This window comes from Syngnathoides biaculeatus, chromosome 19 (genome assembly GCF_019802595.1).
Source record: "Syngnathoides biaculeatus isolate LvHL_M chromosome 19, ASM1980259v1, whole genome shotgun sequence".
Taxonomy (NCBI): Eukaryota; Metazoa; Chordata; class Actinopteri; order Syngnathiformes; family Syngnathidae; genus Syngnathoides; species Syngnathoides biaculeatus.
In genome coordinates, this window is record NC_084658.1 from 326,706 (window position 1) to 351,289 (window position 24,584).

At 42.3% G+C, this 24,584-nt stretch overlaps 1 protein-coding gene across 12 annotated transcripts in view; it reads left to right on the forward strand.

Moving 5' to 3' along the window:
* Nucleotides 1–24,584, forward strand: part of rsu1 (Ras suppressor protein 1) — a 104,750-nt gene that overhangs the window by 4,539 nt on the left and 75,627 nt on the right. For 5 of the 12 annotated variants that reach the window (XR_009792832.1, XM_061805980.1, XM_061805970.1 and 2 more), the window contains exons 2-3: nt 14,848–14,964; nt 22,557–22,607. Coding sequence is in view for 11 of the 12 variants with exons in the window: in XM_061805980.1 (XP_061661964.1) it covers nt 14,848–14,964; nt 22,557–22,607 (168 nt within the window). In the remaining variant the exon portion in view is untranslated. The other 7 variants (XM_061805972.1, XM_061805974.1, XM_061805978.1 and 4 more) reach the window with 6 other exon arrangements.

The window sequence follows — 24,584 nt, forward strand, 5'->3', positions numbered from 1 at the left end:
TTTAAATGTGACTCTGTGTCTTGAAGTCTGCAAATCTGTGATCAAATTCCTCTTGTTGGTTCAAAATGATAACATTCATCTCAGCACTGAATGGTGGGTATGCCTGCATCAACGAGTACCTGAAAAATGGCAAAGGTTTGTCTGAGAAAGCTGAGCTTTCCAGAACACAGGGTTTGTGGAGAATGCACTCACGTTGTGATCGGCAGAGCTGACAAGCTTCCCCTGGCCTTGTAACTACTTGTTCAGTACATTAAACTCCTGTGTGATATCAACAAGAAAAGTGAAGTGCATGAGCCATTTGGGATCACTTAGCACAGGAACAGTGCCCCCCCCCATCCTTCTCCATGAAGGTTTTCACTTCTGCTCCCAACTAAAAAACAAATCTCTTCAATGCGTTTCCCCTGCGTAGCCAACATACACCGGTGAAGTAGAGCACGGAACCTTCTGTGCTTTAAACCCCTGGATCTTATGTGATTGATGCATTTCACAACGACAGACAAACTTCAGGCATCTGCTGCAAAGGGCCTGCTGTTGGATAAGGTGATGTAGAGCATGGTCTCCTCCTCACCCTCCTCTTTCAGTTCTTTTTTAACAAGTTCCACAAGTCCATTTTTACTCCCTGTCATTGATGCCGCTGCATCGGTCGTTATTCCAACAAACCTCTTCCATGGCAAACAGCTGATGAAATATCACTGATCACTTCAAAATTGTCCTAAACCCCATGGACATAAATTGAGACCTGGGCAAAGTCGGTGATGTCTGTGAGCTCATCAAGAGGGACTGAGTATACACTGAAACATTTTGCTTTCTCACACAGTTGATCATAACAGTCACTTGATAGAGCAGACACATGCTCTTCCACGGTGTTGGCAGAAAGGCTGATGTTGCTAAACCTGACCTTTCTTTTCTGGACAGATAATATGTAACATGCACTTTTTTGACAAATTCACCTTTGCTTTCCTGCTTTAGCAATCATCTCATTGACCATGTAGCTAGCCCCGACTGCTCTTATTATTTTATTATTATTATTCTTTTTGGTTGCTATGTTAACGAAATCTTGTTGCCTCAGTCGACATGTTTTAGATTGGATTTTGCATACAGCATGTCTAGTTGTGTAATGACGTTTCAAATTGTATTCCTTGTGCACCGCAATGTTCTCTGTGCAAATAAGACACGTAAGGGTGCCCCTGTGCTCAACAAAGAAATAATCCATTTCCCAGTTTTCCTGAAATTGTCTGTATTCATCAAAAACCTTTCTCTTCACAGCAGGCTTTGAAAAAGACATTTGGAGCTGTGTAATACTGTATGTACAATTCCACTTGGTGTCACTGTCACGTTGACGTTTCACTGAAGCACGGTGAACGTAATTTTCACAATGTACGTCAGTTCCACTTTTTCTGTCCCACTCAACTCCCTCAGAAGGGTTGCGTCAGGAAGGGCATCCGGCGTAAAAATTGTGCCAAACGTATATATGCGTCCATCTGAGATGATACGCTGTGGCGACCCCGAAAGGGACAAGCCGAAAGAAACACACACTCAACAGCAACTTAACAATTAATGAGGTTGCAACAAGCCTGGCCAATGTCCCATCCCCGAGAGCCACATATCCCACAGTGAATACTAGGTTTTTTTAGCTGCATACACAACACTTTAAAGTGCCATTGAGATCAATTATGTGCGGCCCGCACTACCCTTAACCTTTCACATTAAGGCAGGGGCCACAAACTGTTTACACATCTTGCTCTAAATTCTCCGAAGATGTCAGTGCTATTTTTGTTTTATAACTTCCTTGCGATTGGGTAACGAGCTCTGGGTGTACCCCGCCTTTTTCCTGAAAATAGCTGGGATAGGCTCCTACACAACCGTGACCCTTGTGAGAATAATTGGATCATAGTCATATTACAAAAGAAACAACAATGACAAGAAAACAAAAATAATGAATCAATCAGTTTATCAACAATTATAATATTATTATTATAAACAGTAAATAAATCAACAATAACAAAACGACAAAGTTAGCAAATACGTATTAATAATAATGCGTCAGTGAATCCCTCAAAGATATTAAAGTGTGTTCTTTTGCTGTTCTTTTGCAGTGTTTTGCTGTAATTTTAATGCTTTAGTGTTAATTTCAAATTCGTTTAGACATACCTCCTAATTACCTTGGGGGTAGATTTTTGAAAATATATTTTTGTGGATGAAAACGTTCCGATACATAATGTAATATTTTTGCAGATATCTTCATTCTTATTTTGAAGAAGGACTCCAAAAGAGCCGGCACAGTGGTTCACCTGGAAAGTGTAGGAAAGCCTTCTGAGGTCCTGGGTTCAATCCCGCACCTGCCTGTGTGGAGTTTGCAGGTTCTCCCAATGCCTGCGTGGGTTTCCTCCGGGTACTCTGGTTTCCTCCCACATTCCAAAAACATGCAACATTAATTGGACACTCTAAATTGCCCCTAAGTGTGATTAAATGTGCGGCTGTTGGTCTCAATGTGCCCTGCGATTGGCTGGCCACCAGTTCATGGTGTACCTTGCCTCTTCCCTGTTGACAGCTGGGATAGGCTCCTGCAAGAAAATGGATGGATGGAGTCCAAATGCAGTCACTCATATTTGAAAAATGTACAAGTGTGGTCAGTAATGCCAGCAGATATAAAGTTGCAGGTGTGATTAGGGATGGACTCTCAAGAGCTTAAAATAATTTACTGGATTAATATAACATAACTGTAAATAAAAAATAAAATAAACAAACGTCGTTGCCCTTGATGCCTCGTTCCCGCACTCCCGTTTGCCTGACTTCTGCCCTGTACCGACCCACACCTGTCCCTTGACTACCCTGGTAAGCCTGCCGTTACTATTACCTCTGCTTGTTTGGACTGTCTGCCTGATCCCTGACCTTGGACCGAATAAAGGTTACCTCTGTACTGCATGCTTGTCTTTGGAGTCGTGCATTTGGGTCCACCCTCGAGCCCTGTTCGTGACAACCTCTGAAAGAACTTTGCCCATGTTCCGGGGGAGGCTGGGTCAAGTGCGAGTGGATGATATTCCCCACCACCATTGCTGAGGCAGCTGACCGGAGCTGTGGATGTAAGGTGGTAGGTGCCTGTCGTGGCGGCAACCCCCGAACACGTTGATGGACACCAACAGTAAGGAATGCCGTCAGGCAGAAGAAGGAGTCCTTTCTGGCCTGTGGAACTCCTGAGGAAATTGCAAGGTATCATCTGGCCAAGTGGAATGCAGTTTCGGTGGTCGCTGACACCAAAACCCGGGTGTGGGAGGAATTCAGTGAGGCCATGGAAAAGGACTTCAAGAGAGCTTGTGCACCGTCAACACAATGTATCGTGAGGATGCAGCCTTGCTGGCCTCAACGTGAGATGCTGTGAGTCGGTGAGGAGAATATTATGAAGACCTCAATTCCACCAACACATGAGGAAGCAGAGTTTGGGTTCTTTGAGGCAGGCTCTTCTATCTCTGGGGTTGAGGTTGCTACTGCAACATCCCATGCACATCAGGGACAGTGCCTCTGGATTGGCAGACCGAGATGGTTGTCCCGCTTTTTAAGAAAGGGGAGTGGAGGGTGTGTTCCAACAACAGGGGGATCATGCTCCTCAGCCTCCCTGGTAAGGTCTATTCAAGGGTGATGGGGAGGAGGATCCGCCGAGAAGTCGAAACTCAGATTCAGGAGGAGCAATGTGGATTTCATCCTGGCCATGGAACAGTGGACCAGCTTGACACCCTCGGCAGCTCCTCGAGGGTGCGTGGGTGTTTGCCCAATCAGCCTCCATAAGTTTTGTGGGCTTAGAGGCTTTCGATTGTGTACCTTGGGCAGTTCTGTGGTGGGTTCTTTGGGAGTATGGGGTGCTGAACCCCCTGATATGGGCTGTTTGTTTCCTGGACGACCGGTGTCAGAATTTCATCTGCATTCCCGGGAATATGTCGGACTACCAAAATGAGATGGAGTTGAGGGTATCTGCTCATTGGAGCAGGTGCACGCCGGGTGAAGGACAGACACACCCATGGCAGTACCCCCCTAACCACCCACCCCCACAATGGCAGGCACTGGCCGGTCCAGGGACCTCAGGATGCAACGCATGGGGAGGAGGAGGCCTGGCAGGCGGGACCAATGAGGACACTTGAGCAGGCTAATGTGAAAAGCTGGGTGGATCAGCATCAACTTCGGGACTAATTTCACAGTGACTGGATTGATTACCTTTGTAATTGGGAACGGACCAACAAATCTGGGAAAGACTTTCCGCGATTCCACACGGAGTGGGAGGCCTTTAGTCGACAGCCAGACTCGCTGACCTACACTGTAGACTGGAGCTGGTGCCCTCCTACAGTCAGCCGCAGCCTTATAAGAGTGCCCCTTGTGCAGTAGCATCGGTCGGGCTCGCTCCTAGGTTCCCTTGCAGTGCCTCACAATGGCCAACGCAGACGGGACTAATGAGTTGGAATCTACATACGGGAAGAGAGACCGTGGATAACATTGCACTATGTGAAAGGGGGACATGCTAGTGGATTCTCAGGGAAGAGTTATGCGCGTATTTAACCCAGATCAACTGTTGGCTCCACGAGCGTGGTTCGCGAGACCTGAGACACCGGAGCCCCACTTTCAAGTCCTGATCTACGCGCTTGGTCTGGCCATTGGTTTCCAGGTGATGGTCTGAGGAAAGTCTAATGTTGGCCCCAAAATTCTTTCCAGAATCAGGAAATGAACTGGGGCCCCCTGTCGGAAACCACGTCATTGGGAAGGCCTCGCAATCTGAATATGTTATTTATCATAAGCTCGGCCGTGAATGGGACTTTAGGTAGAGGAATGAAATGAACCATTTTGGAGAAGTGGTTCACTCTGAGAGAACAGTTGCGTGACCTTGTGAAACCGGTACCCCAGTCATGAAGTCCAGAGAGATGTGTGACTCTAGTTGTCAGGTTCATCAGAGTGACATTTCGTTAAAATTGTTGAAAAATAAGGAGGAGACACTCCGAAGAGGACTGCACCCCACACTTCTCCACCATGCTCTGGGACAATTCTCCCCAGCCCCTTATTTTCATTTACAGTCACAATTACAACATCCTCAAAAGGGGGAAGGCAGAAGCATTGTTTTAATTGAAATATTGTGTCATATGTCAGACGAGTAAATGGAAAAACATTCCTAAGCAGTTTAGAATTAGTAAGTATGGCAGAAGTCATTTCGAAGTTTTCCTCCAGGTGCCTTCCATCAATCTGACTAGGTCTGGTCTTCTGCAGCCGGCTACTTCCTCTTTTGAGCGCAGATCTTTTACGTGTTGAATTGCTGAATAAAGCTCTATAGCAGTGGTTCCCAAATTCAACCTGGGCTCGGACCCCCAGTGAGTCATTCAAAAAGCTCCCGGACCCACAACCTCAACTTTCGTCAATAATGTAGTGCTTGATACAGCTATGCCATTCTGATACAAAGAAATACTCAATTTTAGTGGCTCGCGTGCTCTTGCTTTTTATTTTTGCACAATAAATCAAAACGTGGTACAACACTAGAAAGGGCAATTCTCACATCATGATTAGCTTCCAGACGATTTCGTTTTTTCGTCTTTACATCTAATAGAGATGAAAACCCTGCCTCACACTTGTACGTAGTAACAAAGGGAACATAGAATTCCACGGCTGATTTGGTGAGTTTTGGGAATAGTTCCAACCCCTCGCACCAAAAGGTGCTGTTTGACGTGTTCTCAAATTGTTGATGGATGGCATCTGAATAACAGAGTTCGATGAGTTCTTCCTTTTTGTCGTCGTTGTCGTGCATCGTGTCAAGATTGAAGTCAAAAGGATCTTGAACCCATGATTCTTCTTTTCCAGGAAATTCATCAGGTGTAAAATAGTGGTCAAAACTTCCCCGCAGTGTTTTCAAATGCTGCTGGATTTCTTCTTTGATATCATCTTCTCTCAGATTGAGGCTGTCAAGTGCTGGGAAATTAGCTATCATTAGTTATCATTTCCCACTCGTTTCTCCCATAAAGCCAACTTCTCTAGAAAAGCTGAAAGTTTCTCCTTCCCCCAGATAATGTTGACACTTGGGCCTTGCAGTGAAAGGTTGAGCTGATTCAACAATCTGAACACGTCAGCGAGATATGCGATCCTCTGGCGCGTTTGTGAGCTATCCAATCCATCAGCCAGGGGGTTGTTTTGATGTTGAAGAAACTAAACAACCTCGTCATAGACTTCAAAGACTCGCCTGAATACCCGCCCTCTTGAGAGCCATTGAACTTGTGTGTGGTACAAAAGCACCATGAACTCAGACCCAACTTCTTCGCAAAACTGACTGAAAAGTCGGTGATTCAGAAGCCGTCTCCTAATGAAGTTTACAGATCGAATCATGACTGACATTGCTGATGACAAGCCTTCGGGAAGAGTCTTCATCAAGAGAGCTTCCCTGTGTCATATGCAATGGGTGACGCTGACATGCGGAGCCACTTTCTTCACGAGAGCGGCAAAACCGGAACGGTTACCTAATATGGCGGGGGCTCCATCTCTGTAAATGAATCCTAGCTTTTCCAATGTGATCTCATGCTAGTCAAAGAATGTACTTACTTTCTCGAGGACGTATTGACGTCTGGCAGTTGTCTCCAGAGGCTCACAGAATCAGAACTCTTCAAATATCTTCTGCTTGTCTGCATCAAAGTATCTCACAAAGACCATGAGTTGACAGCAACAGGCTACATCAGTTGATTCATCCAACTGCAGGCTGAATTGTATTGGACTCCTTTTCAAGTTTTCGACAACTTGGTGAAGAATGTCTTCGCTCATATCTAGAATCCGCGAGCGAATGGTATTATTCGATATGGGTACATTCTGGTGTTTCTGAACTGCAGTCTTGTCCAGTGGTGCTGTGACAACGTCGATGACACATGGTTTTATCAGCGTCTCGGTGATGTGTGTTTTTTTTGGCTCGAACACATCGATAAGCCACGTGCAAAAGTCATAATTTGTTGGAAAACAAACTCAAATGCATTGGACTAGGTTACTGTCTTCATTGTTTCGACACAGAAGAAAAACAATGTTTTTTGTTCTTTTCTTCAGAAAAATATTTTATTATTACTCTGTCTCAGACATCATGTCACGGACCCCTGGAAAGACGTTTTTCACCCCCTGGGGGTCCGTGGACCCCACTTTGGGAACCACTGCTCTACAGAAAAGCATTTCTTCATTGCAGCAAAGCAAATGTATGATACAGGTATATTTACAATTATTCCAACAACGGTCGTCGAGGAATGGACAGAGGGTGTCACTCCCCTGAAGGCATTGCCGGGAGGGTTTATTTGCTGTTGACCAGCTGTGAATTTAAAAGATTGGCGTCTGAACCCGGCTCTATGAACGCGGTTGCCCTGAGTGTCTGTCCTCGCAAACACAGGGTGACAAGAGGAAGTGCTTAGTCCGGACTGGCCTAAATGAGGTTGAGACGCACCCAAGTCGCAGGGTGTGAGGGTGCAGGTACTGTGATGGCAAGCTTAGTATGTGTGTGAGTGAGACAGGACTCCCCCGGGTGTCTGCAGCGAAAAAGCGAGAAAAGGAGTGCACACAAGTGTGTGTGTGTGTGTGTGTGTGTGTGTGAGAGATAGAAAAAGTTTAGTGATGGCAACCACAGAAGAGTCGTATTAAAAGGAGCCAATAAAGCAATTTGAGCAGCAAACCAGTGCTTTGTGCCATTATTGTTTCTGCCACTGAACTTCAGCGGTACAACAAGAGAAAGGAGTTAATCCCGAGGAGGACAACCTCGGCCCAAGAGAAAGTATCTCCTGACCACAGTCAGGCAACCATTGCAGAAAAGGTTAACAAATGGATATTTGACCTTGCGTTTTTAATATATTTGACTGAGAAATTGAACCATTTGAATCATGACCTGCGAGGTAAAGGTAAGATGTCAGTCACATGATAAGTGCAGTAAATTCATCCATCCGTCCATTTTCTTTGCCGCTTATCCTTACATGGGTCACGGGGAGTGCTGGAGGCTATCTCAGCTGTCAACGGGCAGGAGGTGGGGTACACCCTGAACTGGTTGTTAAATGCCAGTGTTATGTGTGCCCTTACTCATTGTGTCCTGCAGAGGATAGTGTTACCCTGACCACTGTTATTTGTTCACCTGCTTTTGTTCTGCTTCCGGGTTAGTTAATAAAGAGTTGTGAAGCTAAGCAGAGTCCGAGTGCAATCGTTGTTTTCTTAACCAAAAATAAATGTGGCTGGATAAAGCTGAGTTTAAGAAGTTCTCCAGGAACAGTTACGAAAGCTCTCGACAGGTTATGGGCCCAGGAAGGACAGTCTAGAGCAAGGTAACAGAACAAGAGAACTGTTAGCATCCAAGAAAACGTCTAATTAAAACAAAATGGCGAGAGCCGGGATTCCCCAGCAGATGATGTTCGACTGAACAGAAGTATGATCTGTGGGAGACATGATTCCTGAGCCGGTTACATATTCTAAAGCTAAAGGACACCATCCTATGTGTACCAACAATTGCAGAAGCATTAGCTGCAGACCCAGAGAAAAACGCAGACTGTTATACCCAGTTGGTTAATGCACTCGATGATAAAAGCCAATCTTTGATAAGACTTGAAGCTTCAGTAGATGGAAGTAAAGCGCTCAAAAATGTGAGGAAGCATTACTCTGGAAAGAGCAAACTTAGAATTCTGAACCTATACACTTCATTGACCACTGTTCAAATGGTAGAAAATAAAACTGTCACAGATTATGATCATAAGGGCCGGGAATATCGTTTCAGCCCCCCGTGATCCAGGAGACAACATAAGTGACGGGCTGCTTGTAGTAACTGTTTTGAATGGACTGCCAGAATCTTTCAGACCGTTGGCTGTCCATGTTACACAAAATGAGGACAATGTTATGGACCTCAAGAGAAGGCTGAGAGTCCATGAAGAGTCTGAAAAGATGAAGGTTACTAGTCGTATTGACGGCATGATGAAGACGAGCTCAGTACAAAGCAGAGGAGACACCAAAACACACGAGAAGAATGGAGAAGCCAGTCTGATATGTTACAAGTGTGGACGAAAACGACCTATCAGAAATAAGTGCAACCAAAAGGTCTGGTGCGGACTCTGCAGAACCAACACACACACTGAATCGTTATGCAAGAGAAAGGGAAGTTAGAATCCAGATGCGTGCAAGGTCTTTTCATTGGATATGATAAGTATAGCCCGTCTTATTTGGTGTACTATGTGGACACAGAGAAGATCCAGGAACACAGGCTGGTGAAATTCACAAGCAGGACAGCCGTAGAAAAAGAAACTCAGACAGAAGGGTCACACATTCAATACCATGATAGAGAGGTATTCAGCAGCAAACAGGGCATTGAGATAAATGAGGAGGCAAAAATTGAAGAAGCATCACATCAAAATGTCCAAAGTGATGTTTCAGAGCCTGAAGGTGAAAAGCATGGGACTGAGGGAGAGACCAGAAGAAACCCACCGAGAACTAGAAGAAAGCCAGGTTACCTACAAGATTATGAGACTGATGATACAACAGACAAAATGGTAATGTGTGTAGATTACTGCTATATCGCTGTCTGTGACATACCAGAAAATTATCAAATCATTCATTGATTGTGAGGTGTACTTAGAACAGCCCGAAGGCTATTAGAAAAAGTCCAAATCAGAGGAAAGGTTGGTGTGTAAATTGCAGGAGTCCTTGTATGGCCTTAAACAGGCAGGCAGCAACTGGAATACTCTATTACATGCATATATATCTGAAACCTTTTCATCCAAAATCTTGCCAATACTCTGTACTCAAGGGAAAGGGTTATTCTGATTGTGTATGTTGATGATCTTATTGTCGCTGCTAATACTGAGGAGATTGTGAAAAGTGTTTGTCACGAACCTCTGGTGCAGGGCTGGACCCAAATGCAGGACTCTGAGACGAGGGCAAGATGTCAGACGTAGTTTTATTCAAAGCTGAGGTCAAACACGGTGTAAGCAGTCCGAGAAGGCAGAGGTACCGAAACACTAGGCTAGGCAGGATCCAGAAGACATGCAGCAAGGTCTGATGACTAGGAGACAAACTAGGAAACATGAACTAGGACTTGACTATGAGACATTAAACTAAGACAGGACTAAACTATGGTGGCACAGAAACGCTGGACGAGGATAACTCAACACTACACTTTTTCCAGTGGTGGAGATTCATACTGTCAGTTACTACATCTCACTAACTCAGGGCACAAACGAACTGGCAAATGTCAGTAAGAAAAACTCCAACTTAAATGCCTGTCTAATCACAGTCAGGTGACAGGTGTCACCGCCCAGAGCAGTGGCGTGGCCACGCCCCTGTTGGCAGTGGCCAAGTCTTGCTCATGACAGTGTTAATGGGATGCTCACTGAGAGGTTTAAAATGAAGGACGTGGGAAAATTGAACACATTTCCAGTAATAGATTTCAAACAATCAGATGGTCAAGTCACTATGGCTCAAGAAATATATGCAAAAAAATTCTCACAAAATATGGGATGCAAGCCGGTACACCTCGAGAGACCCCATGCAAGTCCAAACTTGAATACACCGATTATGCTAAAAGATTGGAAGAGCCAAGGGTGCATAGAGAGGCTGTGGGAAGTTTGATCTATTTGGCCACATGCACTAGTTCAGACTCAAAGGATGACTTTGTTGAAACAAATTGGCATGGAAGCACACATTAAAAGTTAGTAGATGAGGGTTCAGTGTTTCTTTTAATGCCAAAATTATCCACAGATTTCACATATAAACATCTGTAAATTGGAAACTATTATCGAAATTCTTCTCTCGCTCAGATATTCTGATGAACCCGGCTGGAAAACTGACAACCAATCAGTGTTTGCTACATCAACAGTGCTTCCTGTCCAACCCAATTCCGTGTGGATACGGTTTCACCGAACAGACCACGTCAACTATTTGGCATTTTGTGGCCGATTTTTGTGAGAAATAATTACAAACAAACAAAACAAAAATAACAATGTACAATGTTCAAGCATATGCGTTTGAACCAGAATACACAGCCAGAACTTGACATGTTGGAGAGGGGGGTGTGACGCTGAACCATAACAACTGTCGAAAAATATGGAACTCGGAGATTTTCCAGACAGGCTCGTTTTAAAAGACTGGTGTTTGCGTTCTCTTTGTGACCTAATGCCAACTCTGGCGGAATCCCCGTGTTGTCGTGAATTTGAAAAGGTTGAACAAAAAATGAATTGTATCAGAGTGAACTTAGATCCCAATCAGCATGTCTGCTTCACTTCCTCAGATAGATTGTTTGTTTGGAGGAAGATATGTTACATTTCAATTTACTTATGATCCATGACAGTTTGCTGAAAGGACCACTTGCACATCCAGTCGAAAATCAAACTACAAATTTTTAATGTTCTTGGAATCCAAGTTTATCAAAAATGCGAGCTTATTTTCTGAGTATGGCACAGGACAAGCTAATGGTTTATTTATACCTAGGACTTTCCTGAAGTGATTACACGCATATATCCATCCATCCATCCATCCATTTTCTTAGCTGCTCATCCTCACGAGGGTCACGGCAGTGCTGGAGCTTATCCTACCTGTTAACGGGCAGGAAGCAGGATACACCCACGCAGGCACGGGGAGAACATGCAAACTCCACACAGGGAGGGCTGGGATTGAACCCGGGACCTCAGAAGTGTGAAGCCAACACTTTCCAGCTGAACCATCATGCTGCCACGTATATATCCTTACATTATTTCATATTGTGCGTACATTAACACCAAAAGGAATATCTACAAATATTCATCATTACTTGACAACTTCAAATATAATTCTAGTACCAAGCTCTGTTTCAAATTCATTTATACCCTATTTATGGAAGATTTTAGATTACTGTAGATCAAGAGGTTGGCTCCAGCACTCCTGTGACCCTTGTGAGGATAAGCGGCTATGAAAATGGATGGATAGATCGGGGGATGGGGGGAGGGTTCCAAATTGCAAAAATCATTTTGTAATGAAATGTACACATAGCATGTACTGTATGTGTTAAAGATTTCTGTCGATAGCTGAAAAATGTTTATTTAAATCTATTGATAGGTTTTACATAATGGTAGCATATAATCAGTTTACCTATTGGATACATGGTAACCTCGTACCAAAGAGTAGGATCCCAATCCCATCTCGTGTGGTGAATAGCATTTGAAAAAGTTCCCTGAAGAAGATGGTGTTTACAAAGGATATCACAAAGTCATATATTGACAATCTATTAACATGAAGACTAATACCCTGTTAGATCTGTTTGTACACACATACCTCGTGACTGAAGTTTATTTATAATGAACCAACTTTTACATACATGCAATTCATGTCTAAACAACATTAGTTTTATAGACATTGACATAAACCATTTCTGGTTTGGTGCAAAACAAGTACACAGGCAAAATAAAGACATATTTTATTGGCCAACATTCAACATTCATCCTTCAGAAATAATTTGACACATTATCTGGACTACATTTTTCATTTCAAAATTTGAGACTGTACATGAGTGAAAAAAAAGCAGAATAAAGTCTGTGTTGGAACAACCCATAGTTGTCACAACCACATTATTGTCATACAAGAAAGAAAAGAATACTCGAAGCTAGTTCCATTATTTATAGATTTTTATCAGTGAACCGGGACAAATGATTTTGCACAACAAAGTCCTTTTCTGTTGTTGCTCCTTTGATGCAATGTTCTGTGGGATATTCTGAAGCAGAGAGATGTCTTTGAACCTCAAGTTCACCATTCCTCAAGTAAACTTGTTCCATCAGTCGATGGTGCCATTCATCAGTGTCTGTGTCATCCTTTCATTTGGGACTCTAATTATTTGGGAGATCATTTGAATTCTAAAGAGTAATCATCTAAGAGTAAGAATTTATTTGGAAGACATACAGAACCAATCAGCAGTGTTGGTATAACAACACCCATCACAAAGTATCCATCCCCCCACCCATCCATCCACCCACCCACCCATCCATCCATCCATCCATCCATCCATCCATCCATCCATCCATCCATCCATCCATCCATCCATCCATCCATCCATTTTTTGATGATAATCTAAAAATAAAAATGTTTCCATCATAATGGATTTCAGATTCAAATTCTGCATAAAAAAACGTATAATATTAGCAAAAAGGTGCATCGAGGACCTTCTATACCCTGTAAGGGTACTACAAACAATGCACTGTGTTTAAAAAGGTACAGCACAGATGCCCTTGGCGTGATAGTCCAATAGTGATGTAGAGTGGGCATCTGAGGCTGCAGACCGATGTAGCATCACAGGCTACTGTGTCAGTTTGAGTTGGAGAAGCTCATTGATTTCGTGGAAGAGCAGAAAACAACCGACTGTGGCACGACCTACGCGAGGCCAGAATACATGGCTTTAGTGTCAGCTATACAAGAGTGCACGTATTTACAAAAGATGCTCAAAGGAATTGATAGCTATCAATATGGTCAAACCAAGGTATTCGATGACAACCAAGGAACACAGTTAAAAGAAAAGGGTGTAAAGATATTGAAATAAAATATTATTTCATAGGTGAATCAGTGAATAATGGGAAGATTTGTCTAAAATATTGTTCCACTGACAATATGATTGCTGATTTGATGACACAACCAGCCTCCAAGCTGCAACTGAAGAGATTTGCATGATATTTGTTTGGCACTTAACGTGCAAGAAGTGTGTATGATGTTTTTTTTGTTGTTGTTGTTTAATTTATGTACCACAATAAGCTAAGGTCGAGGCGGCACAGTGGCTCAGCTGGTAAAGCGTTGGCCTCACAGTTCTGAGGTCTCGGGTTCAATCCTGGACCCTCCTGTGTGGAGTTTGCATGTTCTCCCTGTGCTTGTGTGGGTTTCCTCCCACATCCCAAAAAACAATTAACATTAATTGGATACTTAAAATAGCCCCGAGGTGTGATTGTGAGTGTTGCTGTTTGTCTCGATGTGCCCAGCGATTTGCTGGTAACCAGTTAAGGGTGTACCCCGCCTCTACCCATTTACAGCTGGGAAAGCCTCCAGCACTCGCCACAACCCTTGTGAAGATAAGTGGCGAAGAAAATGGATGGATAATATTACTTCACATTGGATAGTTTATTGTACATGTGAATTTTAAGGTCAAGTGGGGGTATTAAATGTGTTATGTGCGCCCTTCTTCATTGTGGCAGTCTTACCCTCACCACTGTTATTGGTATTGTTCACCTGCTTTTGTTCCGCTTCCGGGTTAGTTAATGAAGAATTTTGAAGCAAAGCAGCGTGCGAGTGCAATCGTTGTTGTCTTAACCGAAAATAAACGTAGTTCCCGAGTTCCCGGAGAAAACCCACGCAGGCACGGGGAGAACATGCATGCTCAACAGAGGCGAGTCAGGGTTGAACCCGGAACGTCACTCCTCAGAACTGCAAGATCGACGCTTTTCATCTGCCCCACCGTGCCCCCAGTAAATTAATTTAAAGCAAAAATTAACACTTTTTAGTGCAAGCAGGTCATGTCACCCGTCACACAACTCTCACCAGTGCTCACGTGTAGCCCTCAGACTCAAAAAAGTTGGTGAGCGCTGTTAGTGTATCCTTTTCTTTAGTCTCTTTGGTCTTGCCTTTGGAGGGCAGCAATACTCTTTCATCGCATCCAGCCTGCCAAAACAGTGTTAGAAGAAGAAAAATTGTCGAACCAGAGATCCTTTTTTGGTATGCTTATTTTCGTACCCACGATAGACGTAACGAGTGTCGCACTCCTGTTTTTGATTAGGGGTAAATTTTTATACGTTATATTTAGTTAAATTTAGTGCAGGTCAAGTCTCAGTTTAAGTGACTGAAATTTGAATGGCGATTGTTAAAACTGCCTCTCTTTTTCAGCACCAGAAATGTCAAAGTCACTGAAGAAAATAGTGGATGAGAGCCGGGAGAAGAACCTTCCAGATGTTGAAATGTGTGACAGAGGCATTTCAAACATGCTGGATATACCCGGATTATGTATGTATGCTTTAGTTTAAGATCCTTATAAGTGAATGTACTCTCAGTGACATCCTGTTCGGGATTTCCAAGGATAAAAAAAAATGGTTGGAATAATGTATTTTAAGTACCAAATAATTCCTTGGACTGTGGTTAATGAGAAAGTAATATCTTTTTTGATTGCCTATTCATATTGTTCGCCTATATGCTAAAAAAAAAACAAGCAAGCGAAAAATGTGTGCTTTTTTTGGTCATTAATACATTAGATGATCAATTATCCCGTCCTTGTATGAAATATTCAAAATCCAACAAGAAGTGAGTTACATGTATAATTTTCCTTAAATTTCACCTATGAAAATTAAGCAAAAATTAGACTTCCTTAAGCTTTGAAAGCTCCTCTAACTACAAAGACTGACACCAAAGGTTGTCTTAAATTTAGGGAAGGTCTACAACTGGCTGAAAGTCCATAACTTGCTTTAGTCCTTAATTTCAAGTGAACTCCACAGCTGACTCTTGGCCACTAGATGAAAGTCACTGTTTCTCCAAATGTCAGTACTGTCACAGTCATTTCAAAATGGCTTTTACACACGGTATACAGGCTGTGTCGGTTAGAATGTCGTCTCCCCCCCCCCCCCCAAATAAAACATACGGTCCTGGGACATTCCCTGACTTAAAGGAAGATTTTGTCGAAAGTAATTGGAATGGGAGCACACATTAAAAGTTAGTAGATGAGGGTTCAGTATTGCTTTTAATGCCAGAGTTATCCACAGATTTCACCAAGAAATATTTTTAAATTGGAAAATTATTTTCGAAATTCCTCTCTCGCTCAGACATTCCAAAGAGCCCGGCTGGAAAACTGACTGCCAATCAGCGTTTGCCACGCCTGCAGTGGTTCCTGTTGTGACACCCTATTGCTCGTGGATATGTTTCACTGAACAGAGAACCTCCACTATCTGGCATTTTGTGGCAGATTTTTGTAAAAAATAATTTTCAACAAAAATAGCATAATGTACAGCGTTCAAGCCTGTGCGTTTGAGCAAGAATTACACACAGCCGACACTTGATGTAATGAGTGGGCGTGATGCTGACGAAGGACCACAACAAACCCAAAACATGGACCTCGGAGACGCTTCAGACAGGCTCGTTTCGAAAGACTGGTGTTCGTGTTCTCTTTGTGACCGAATGCCAACTGTGGCGGAATGCGAGTGTTGTCGTGAGTTTAAAAAGGTCGAACAGAAAATGGAGCATATCAGAATGAACTTGGATCACAATCAACATGCCTGCATGACTTCCTTGGATAGATACGAAGTTGTTTGTTTGGACGAAGATGTGTTGCATATCAATTTACTTAGTATCATTGACAGTTTGATGAAAGGACCACTTGTACATCCGGTGGAAAATCGGTGAGTACACATTGTTAATGGTCTTGGATCCCTTTGAATACTATGTCAATGCTATGCCACCGCTACGTGAATGCTATATGAATGCTCTGGGTTATGTCCAAAGTTGATGAAAAACGCGAGCTTATTTTCACGGCGTCGGAAAATTTAATGGTTTATTTATAACTGGAATGCTAAATTGGGACTTCCCTAAAGTGATTACACGTATATATCAATCCATTTTGTTAGCTGCTTATCTGCATGAAGGTTGCGGGAGTGCTGGAGCCTGTCAATGTGCAGGAGGCAGGGTACACACATACAGACACGGTAGGGTATGCAAACTCCACACAGGGAGGTCCTGGATTGAAACATAGTCCTCATAACTGTGAGGCCAATGCTTTACAGTTTTTTTTGTTTTTTTTTTTTAACAGCTGTGCCACCGCCACGGATATATCCTTATTTTGTATTGTGCAATCATTAATACCGAAATCAACATCTACAAATATTCATCAAAACTTGACAGCTTTAAATGTAATTATAGTACCAAGCTCTATTTCAAATTCATTTATACCCTATTTATAGAAGATTTTTGATTTATCTAGAGCCCTGTGATCCTCGTGAGAATAAGTGGCTAAGAAAGTGGATGGATGGATAGATCAAGGGAGGGGGGGTTCAAATTGCAAACTCATTTCGTAATTAAATGTACACATACAGTAGCATGCACGTGTTAAAGATTTCTGTCGGCAGCTAAAAATTTGTATTTAAATCTATTGACATGTCTTACAGAATGGAAGCATATTGCCAGTTTACGTATTGGATACATAGAAAGCTTGGACCAAAGAATAGGGTCCCAATCCCATCTTGCGTGGTTCAGAGCAGTATAAAACGAACCTTCATGAACCGCTTTATTTTTAATGATTAAAACACCCAGCTTTGTCAGTGTGGTTTACAAACAGCACCGGTTTCCGCTTCTGCACTACCCATGCACAAGGTCGAGTTATTCATATCCGGGTCACTCAAAGGCTAGTCAAACATGTCGGTTGCTAAGCGTAAAAGACAAAATGCTCATCCCTGCTAAGGCTTTATTTTGAAGGACATGTAAAAACCGGTTCCCATGAGCATTATCAATGGGAACCAAAAAATCGGTTCCCACCGTTTCCCAGGACAAAAATCAACGGAACCAAAAGATCGGTTACCATATTTGCCGAAATCCTCATGCCTGAATTTTTCTAGAACCAAGTGAAAAGTTCACTTAAAACAACTTATCATAAATTTGCCCAAGTTGACTGAAGAATAAGAAGAAAAATCTGTGACAAAGCCTGAAGGAATTTTAAACATGTATAAACACATGATAATAACTTGCCTGCACACTTTTATGGTATGTTGCCACACAATACTGTGATGACTTGACAAAAGTGACTACACGATCGTTTGTCTTGCCACTGAACAGGTTGTTGGGCGAGTGCACTGTTTACACATACAGTGACACTGACACTTGTCATTCGGAGCTGATGTATTCTGAAAAATTAATTGCAACTGATATACATGAACTGTATGGGTAACATTGTGTCTGGAGAAAATTATTGGTAAAGAATATTTGAACTATGTATAAATACCAAATTTATCAATGGATACATACTTCACGAGAATATTGTGATGTGGATGGTGACTCAAAAGTTGTCTCTTCATCACTTGGGCATGTTGAGAATACACAGGCCCCTTAGATTTATCTGTCTGTTTCAGGGATTCATCAATAAACTGTAGGAAAATAACTTATCAATTCATCAATATTCGGTAAGTAACGTAAAAAAATAAAAGAAAATGGAAGCAATATTTCTGATTTGAAATACACTTTCAAATAAATTTCTATCACGAGACAACAGGCAGAAGACTTGAAGAAAGGAATTTGTATCATGAAAAGTAACAAGATGCATTGGCCCAGGACATTGGGTTAATTTATAGATTAACTCTTACACTGAGTGTCTATCATACAATAAATTTAATGATAATAAAAGTTGGTATGAGTATCTTGTTGCTTATACAGCACGGACCCGCTTGTGTGGAGTTTGCATGTTCTCGCTGTCCTTGCTTGGGTGTCCTCCGGGTACTCCGGTTTCCTCCCACATTCCAAAAACATGCAACATTAATTGGACACTCTAAATTGCCCCTGGGTGTGATTGTGAGTGCGGCTGTTTGTCTCAATGTGCCCTGTGATTGGCTGGCAACCAGTTCAGGGTGTACCCCGCCTCCTGCCTGTTTACAGCTGGGATAGGCTCCAGCACTCCCTGCGACCCTTGTGAGGATAAGCGGTGAAGAAAATGGATGGATGGATAAGATTACTTCACATTGGAGGGTTTATTGTAAATATGAATTTTGAGGAGAGTCTTCCTTTAAGTCGTTACTGGTAGCTAGTTAGGAGCTGTATCCTCAACAAAAAAGTAATTATGTCTCTGTCTACTTTGTCATTTCATTTCCTTTGTACATTTCCTTTGTACATAGTGTGTACATTTATTACATAAATACACCGCATTCACGTTTCAAAATGGTTACAAATGACATGACAAATTTTTGTTCATTGAATAATTAATGGGATTTACATTCACCGAGTGTAACCCAGTTAAAAAAAATTGCCACAGTTAAAAGTAAAAAAAAAAATAGGGTAGCAATTAGGTTATAGGTTTTCTTTATACAAGGTGGTGGAATATTTCTTAAACCATGTGCAGAATTTATTGTCTTTTGGAGAGATTTGTATTTATTTATGTGTTTTATTAATTTGTGAAAAGAAATACTTTTGTCATTTTATTGTTGTAACCAGTGTTTGCGAAGGACAGGAAGTGACAGGAATAGTGATTGGAAGCATCTTTCATATTGATTCAGTTACTACCATCCCACCCAAAGAGACAACTTCCTCTGCCTTTGATGCCAATATGATCAATTTTGGCGATTCCCCAATATCTGCACAGTGGAAGAACCGACTACGACATAAACTAGCCCAAAAGTCTCATGTCTTCTCCTTGAATGAGTGGGATGTGGGATTGGCAAAGAGGATGGAGTATAGGATTCATCTGTCAGATGCTAGGCCTATCAGGCAACGGCCAGGTCGGTTGCCTCCTGCAGACATTGAAGATGTAAGAAAGCATCTACAAGAACTGCTCCAAGCTGGAATAATCAAAGAGTCACGTAGCCCATATGCTTAAACTATAGTCATTGTCAGCAAGAAGAACGGGGCTGTGAGAATGTGCATAGACTACCGATTATTGAACAGCCAAACAATACCTGATTAGTATACAACACCGTGGATTGATGATGCTCTGAATGCTTTGAGTGGGAGTCAGTGGTTTTCTGTGCTTGATCTGCATTGAGGTTACTATCAGATTGTTATGCACGAAGAGGACAAGGAGAAAATGCCATTCAATTCCCCTTTGGGATTCTTCCAACTTAAGAGGATGCCACAAGGCATCACAGGCGCTCTCGCCACCTTTCAGAGATTAATGGAAAAGGCTGACGGAGACATGAACCTTCTGCAAGTGCTAGTGTACCTTGACGACCTCATTTTGTTCAGGAAAACCCTTGAAGAACACGATGAAAGGCTACTCAAAGTCCTAGGTCACCTTGGAGAGGTTGGACTCTTAACTTTTGATAGACAAATGTCAGATCTGTCTATCGAAGGTCAAGTACCTGGGGCACATAGTATCAGCAGATGGTTCACCCCAGACCCAGATAACATAGAAGCTGTCAACACCTGGCCAATCCCCACAAATTTGAAAATGCTGCAGTAATTTTTAGGTTTTTGTGGTTATTACACAAAGTAGTCAGCTTGTCCTTCCTAAGGAGTTCCGTCAGATGGTCATCAAAGGTTTGCATGATGATCTTGGATACCCTGGACAGGAAAGAACTGTCAACATGTTCCAGACCAGATTCTTTTGGTCCAAAATGTCATTGGAAGTGGAAGAATATATCCGAAACTGTGGTGTGTGTGTCACTGACAAGACTCCTGCACAGAGGGTTGCTCCATTGCACCAGATTGTAAGCCATGGACCCATGGACCTAGTGTACATGGACTTCCTTTGCTTGGAACCAGACTCAAAGGGAATTAGCAATGTCTTAGTGGTCACAGATCATTTTACGAGATATGTCCAGGCTTTTCCCACCAAAAGCCAAAAGGCTTCAGTTATGGCAAAAGTCCTAATGAAAAAATATTTTGTACTTGGAATGGTATGGACTTCCTGCAAGAATTAATTCAGACCAAGGAAGAGATTTCAAGAGCTGACTGATTAAAGAAATGTTGAACTTGATGGGGATACGAAAGTCACGAACCACTCCATATCATGCACAAGGGGACCCACAGCCAGAGCGGTTCAACAGAACTCTAATCTCCATGCTCTGTATGCTACTTCGTCACTGTTTGCTCAGAGAGTGTTGAATGCTGCTAGGCCAATGGAAAACATTGGGAATGGGCCTGAATTAGCCAGTGATCATGCACCTGACCCGGAGGTCGTGCAAGTACTTGAGTCAGAGGATGTTGGCCACATTGAAGGAGATACTGATGCTGATCTAGTGAATGTCCACTGTGAGAGAGATAATAAGAAAAATCCAGAAATCACAATGTAGGATTTTATTTTTTTGCTTTTTTTAAAGATTTGGATGAAACCGCTGCAAATAAGTATTTGAACACCTGAGAAAACCAATGTTAATATTTGGTACAGTAGCCTTTGTTTGCATCTACAGAGGTCAAACGTTTCCTGTAGTTGTTCACCAGGTTTGCACACACTGCACACTGTGTGCTTCCAAAGCATGATGCTACCACCCCCCTCCTTCACAGTCAGCATGGTGTTCTTGGGATGGAACTCATCATTGGTCTTCCTCTAAACACGGTGAGTGGAATTATGACCGAAACATTCCATTTTGGTCTCATCTGACCACAAAACTTTCTCCCATGACTCCTCTATCATCCAAATGGTCATTAGCAAACTTAAGACGAGCCTTGACATGTGCTGGTTTAACCAGGGAAACCTTCCGTGCCGTGCATGATTTCCAACCATGACGTCTTCGGGCTCCACTCCAATTGAGATTGACAGTCATGCTTAGCTTCTTCCATTTTCTAATGATTGCTCCAATAGTGTACCTTTTTTTTCACCAAGCTGCTTGGCAATTTCTCCGTAGCACTATCCAGCCATGTGGAGTTGTACAGTTTTGTCTCTGTCTTTGGACAGCTCTTTGGTCTTGGCCATGTTACAAGTTTGAGTCTTACTGATTGTATGGGGTGGATAGGTGTCTTTCTGCAGCTAACGCCCTCACACAGCTGCATCTGATTCAAGATAAAACATGCAGTGGAGGTGGACTTTCAAAGGCGGACGAACAGGTCTTTGAGGGTCAGAACTGTAGCTGATAGACAGGTGTTCAAATACTTATTTGGAGTTGTATCACACAAATAAATCTTTATAAAAAATAATACACTGTGATTTATGGATTATCTTTTTAGATTATCTCTCTCACAGTGGACATGCACCTACGAGGAAAGTTTCGGGCATGATTTCTAAGTGGGAGAACTTGCAATATAGCAAGGTGTTCAAATACTTATTTTCTTCACTGTATATGTTTATATGAAGAAATTGTGAAGCATTATCAATCTTTTGTCTTAATTATGCAAAGAATAAAGGCTTGAGCTTTACAGTGTACACACGAAACTTGGCATGATGAAAAGCTGTCTGAAATCTTTCAAACTCTCTGCAATATTTGTTAGTGATGTGTGAGTACTAATATCATTTATTTTAGATATATATATATTACTTATATAAGTTATCACTTATACTGACCTTAAAAGCATCGTGTATTTGTAAAGGCAGATACCAGTCAACATTACTTACAGCAAAAAATTATGACATTGATTAAATCCTCATTGCCAGTAGTTGTTGCTACATGACAGCAGATTGACACTTTGGCGAATCTGGCAACCAGTGCAGGGTATAGTCTGCCTTTCGCCCAAAGTAAGCTGGGATGGGCTCCAGCACTCCCGCAATCTTTCTGAGGATAAGCGGCTTGGAAAACGGATGGATCTTATGTCAGAAAGAAGTCTTTGTTCAGAATTAATGTCAATGTGTTAACATTTTATGTATCAAAGGTACACATGGTCTTGGTACTTGGTATTGATTTTGGTGAATACTCAGTGAATACCCCTTGAAAAAAGTACTTTTGAACATCCCTAATGTCATTTTTTTCCCCTTGTCTTTTTAGTCACTTTGTCCCACATCACGCAGTTGGTCCTGAGTCACAACAAGCTCACAGGTATTTGATCTGTAAAAATAATATGTTACGTGTTTCAGGCATTTTTCCTCAATTTAATTTTTCATGTCACGATACATTTTACCACTGCACAGTGTTTTATAAATATCAGCTGGATGTGGTCTGATGTTTTGTTAGCCTTCACACCAGTGACAGTATCGTGGACATGATCAGGGGCGTTTGAAAGTCATAAAGAGGGAAAGCCTGTTGATTATTTTTATTTTTTTGTGCAGAAACAGTGTACCATATGGGGAAATTGAGCCCAACTCGATAACTAGACTATTCTTCGAGCTGTTACTTTAGACTCCAGGGTATTCACAGTTCTGTCTTTTTAGAAAACTTGCACATTCAAGGTCATAAAATTATCATTATTATAATTTTTTTTGGCTGTCTTTTTTGGAAAAATACCATCTACGCTGTATATTACGTACATGTTAATGAAGAGGGGATTATCTTGTGAAGATTGACTTCATAGTTCTGGAATCATGAATATCTGCGGGAAAAAAACACCAACTTTTTGGATGTCAGCCTCTCACAGCCTGACATGTAAAGAGCAGGAGTTGGTACATTTCCTTATTGAACTTCTATGTATTTTGCAGTGTAACTTTTGTGTACATTGAAAGTGTGGAGGAATGGTGGTGTAGAGCGTTGGCTTCACAGTTCTGAAGACTGGGGTTCAAATCCTGGCCCCGCCTGTGTGGTGTTTGCATGGTCACCCCGTGTCTGTGTGGGTTTTCTCCGGGCACTCCGGTTTCCTCCCAGATTCCAAAAACATGCCTCAATTGGAGACTGTAAATTGAACCTTTGTATGATTGTGAGTGCGACTGTTGTCTGTCTCCATGTGCCCTATGATTGGCTGGCAACCTGTTCAGGGTGTACCTCGCCTTCTGCCCGACGACAGCTGGGATAGGCTTCAGCACTCCCGTGACCCTTGTGAGGATAAGAGGCTCAGTAATGGATGGATAAAATTGTGCCTGTATTTTTCAATTTATTATTAAAATATTAGGGTAATCTTAAAACAATCTAAAATGAATGAGCTTATTCTCAAGTCATTTTCTAGATAAAAATTCAATGCATGGATATGTAGCGAGTATGCCCTGACGGAACAAGTGGGACCAAGCAACCCCGAATATCTGACTCTTCTGCATTCTTTCAAGCCAACCCCACTCTCCCAGATGGTCACAAGGATGCCAAATTTATCTGACTCAGAACTTAAATTAGTTACCAGCTAGTCTGGAGAATCGCGTTGCCTACAAGTCCTCAATAGTGGGAAGTGTGGTGCCGACAATCCGTTCAGCGCTTTTATTTATTTGTTTCTCTGAGTTTCTTTTTTTGTGGCGGGCTCAAACCACACTGTGATGGAGGTACAGTACTGATTGCATGACCATTGTTTAGAACTATCTCAGCAGCTCTTGTGACAGGTCACGCTTCCTCAGAAGCTGCAAGAAGTACATCCTTTGCTTGGGCCTTTTTTGAGGATGGGGTTGATGTTCGTCCCCCACTACAGGTCCTCTGAGACTGTAATCCCCAAGAATTTGAATGTCTCGACGATTGACACAAGATAACAACAACATAACAGAGACAGTTTCACTTTCTTCTTCATAAAAGGCCAGAGCCCCCCTTTTTGTCACTTGCTTGTTCACCTTGCCGAAGAACATGGCTCTGACAGGAAGCTACACCTCTCACCACAAGGATGCTCCTGATCTTCCTTTGCCTGGAGACACTGCTAGCAACCTGAGCTACCTTTTCATGTGCATGGCCAGCTTACGAACAAAGCTTTGTTTAGAAGGAATTGGGTGGCGCATGTTTCTTCTAATGCCCGGAGAACTGTGCCACCCGAGGGCATTGGATGTTCTCCACTTAAAGCGCTTCTTTTGCTCTTTTTTTTTTCCCTTTCCTTTTTTCCCCTGTTCCTTTTTCCATCAAAGTTCCTCTTCCTGGACCTGACTGCCATTGATCGAGGAGATCGACTAGGCTGCT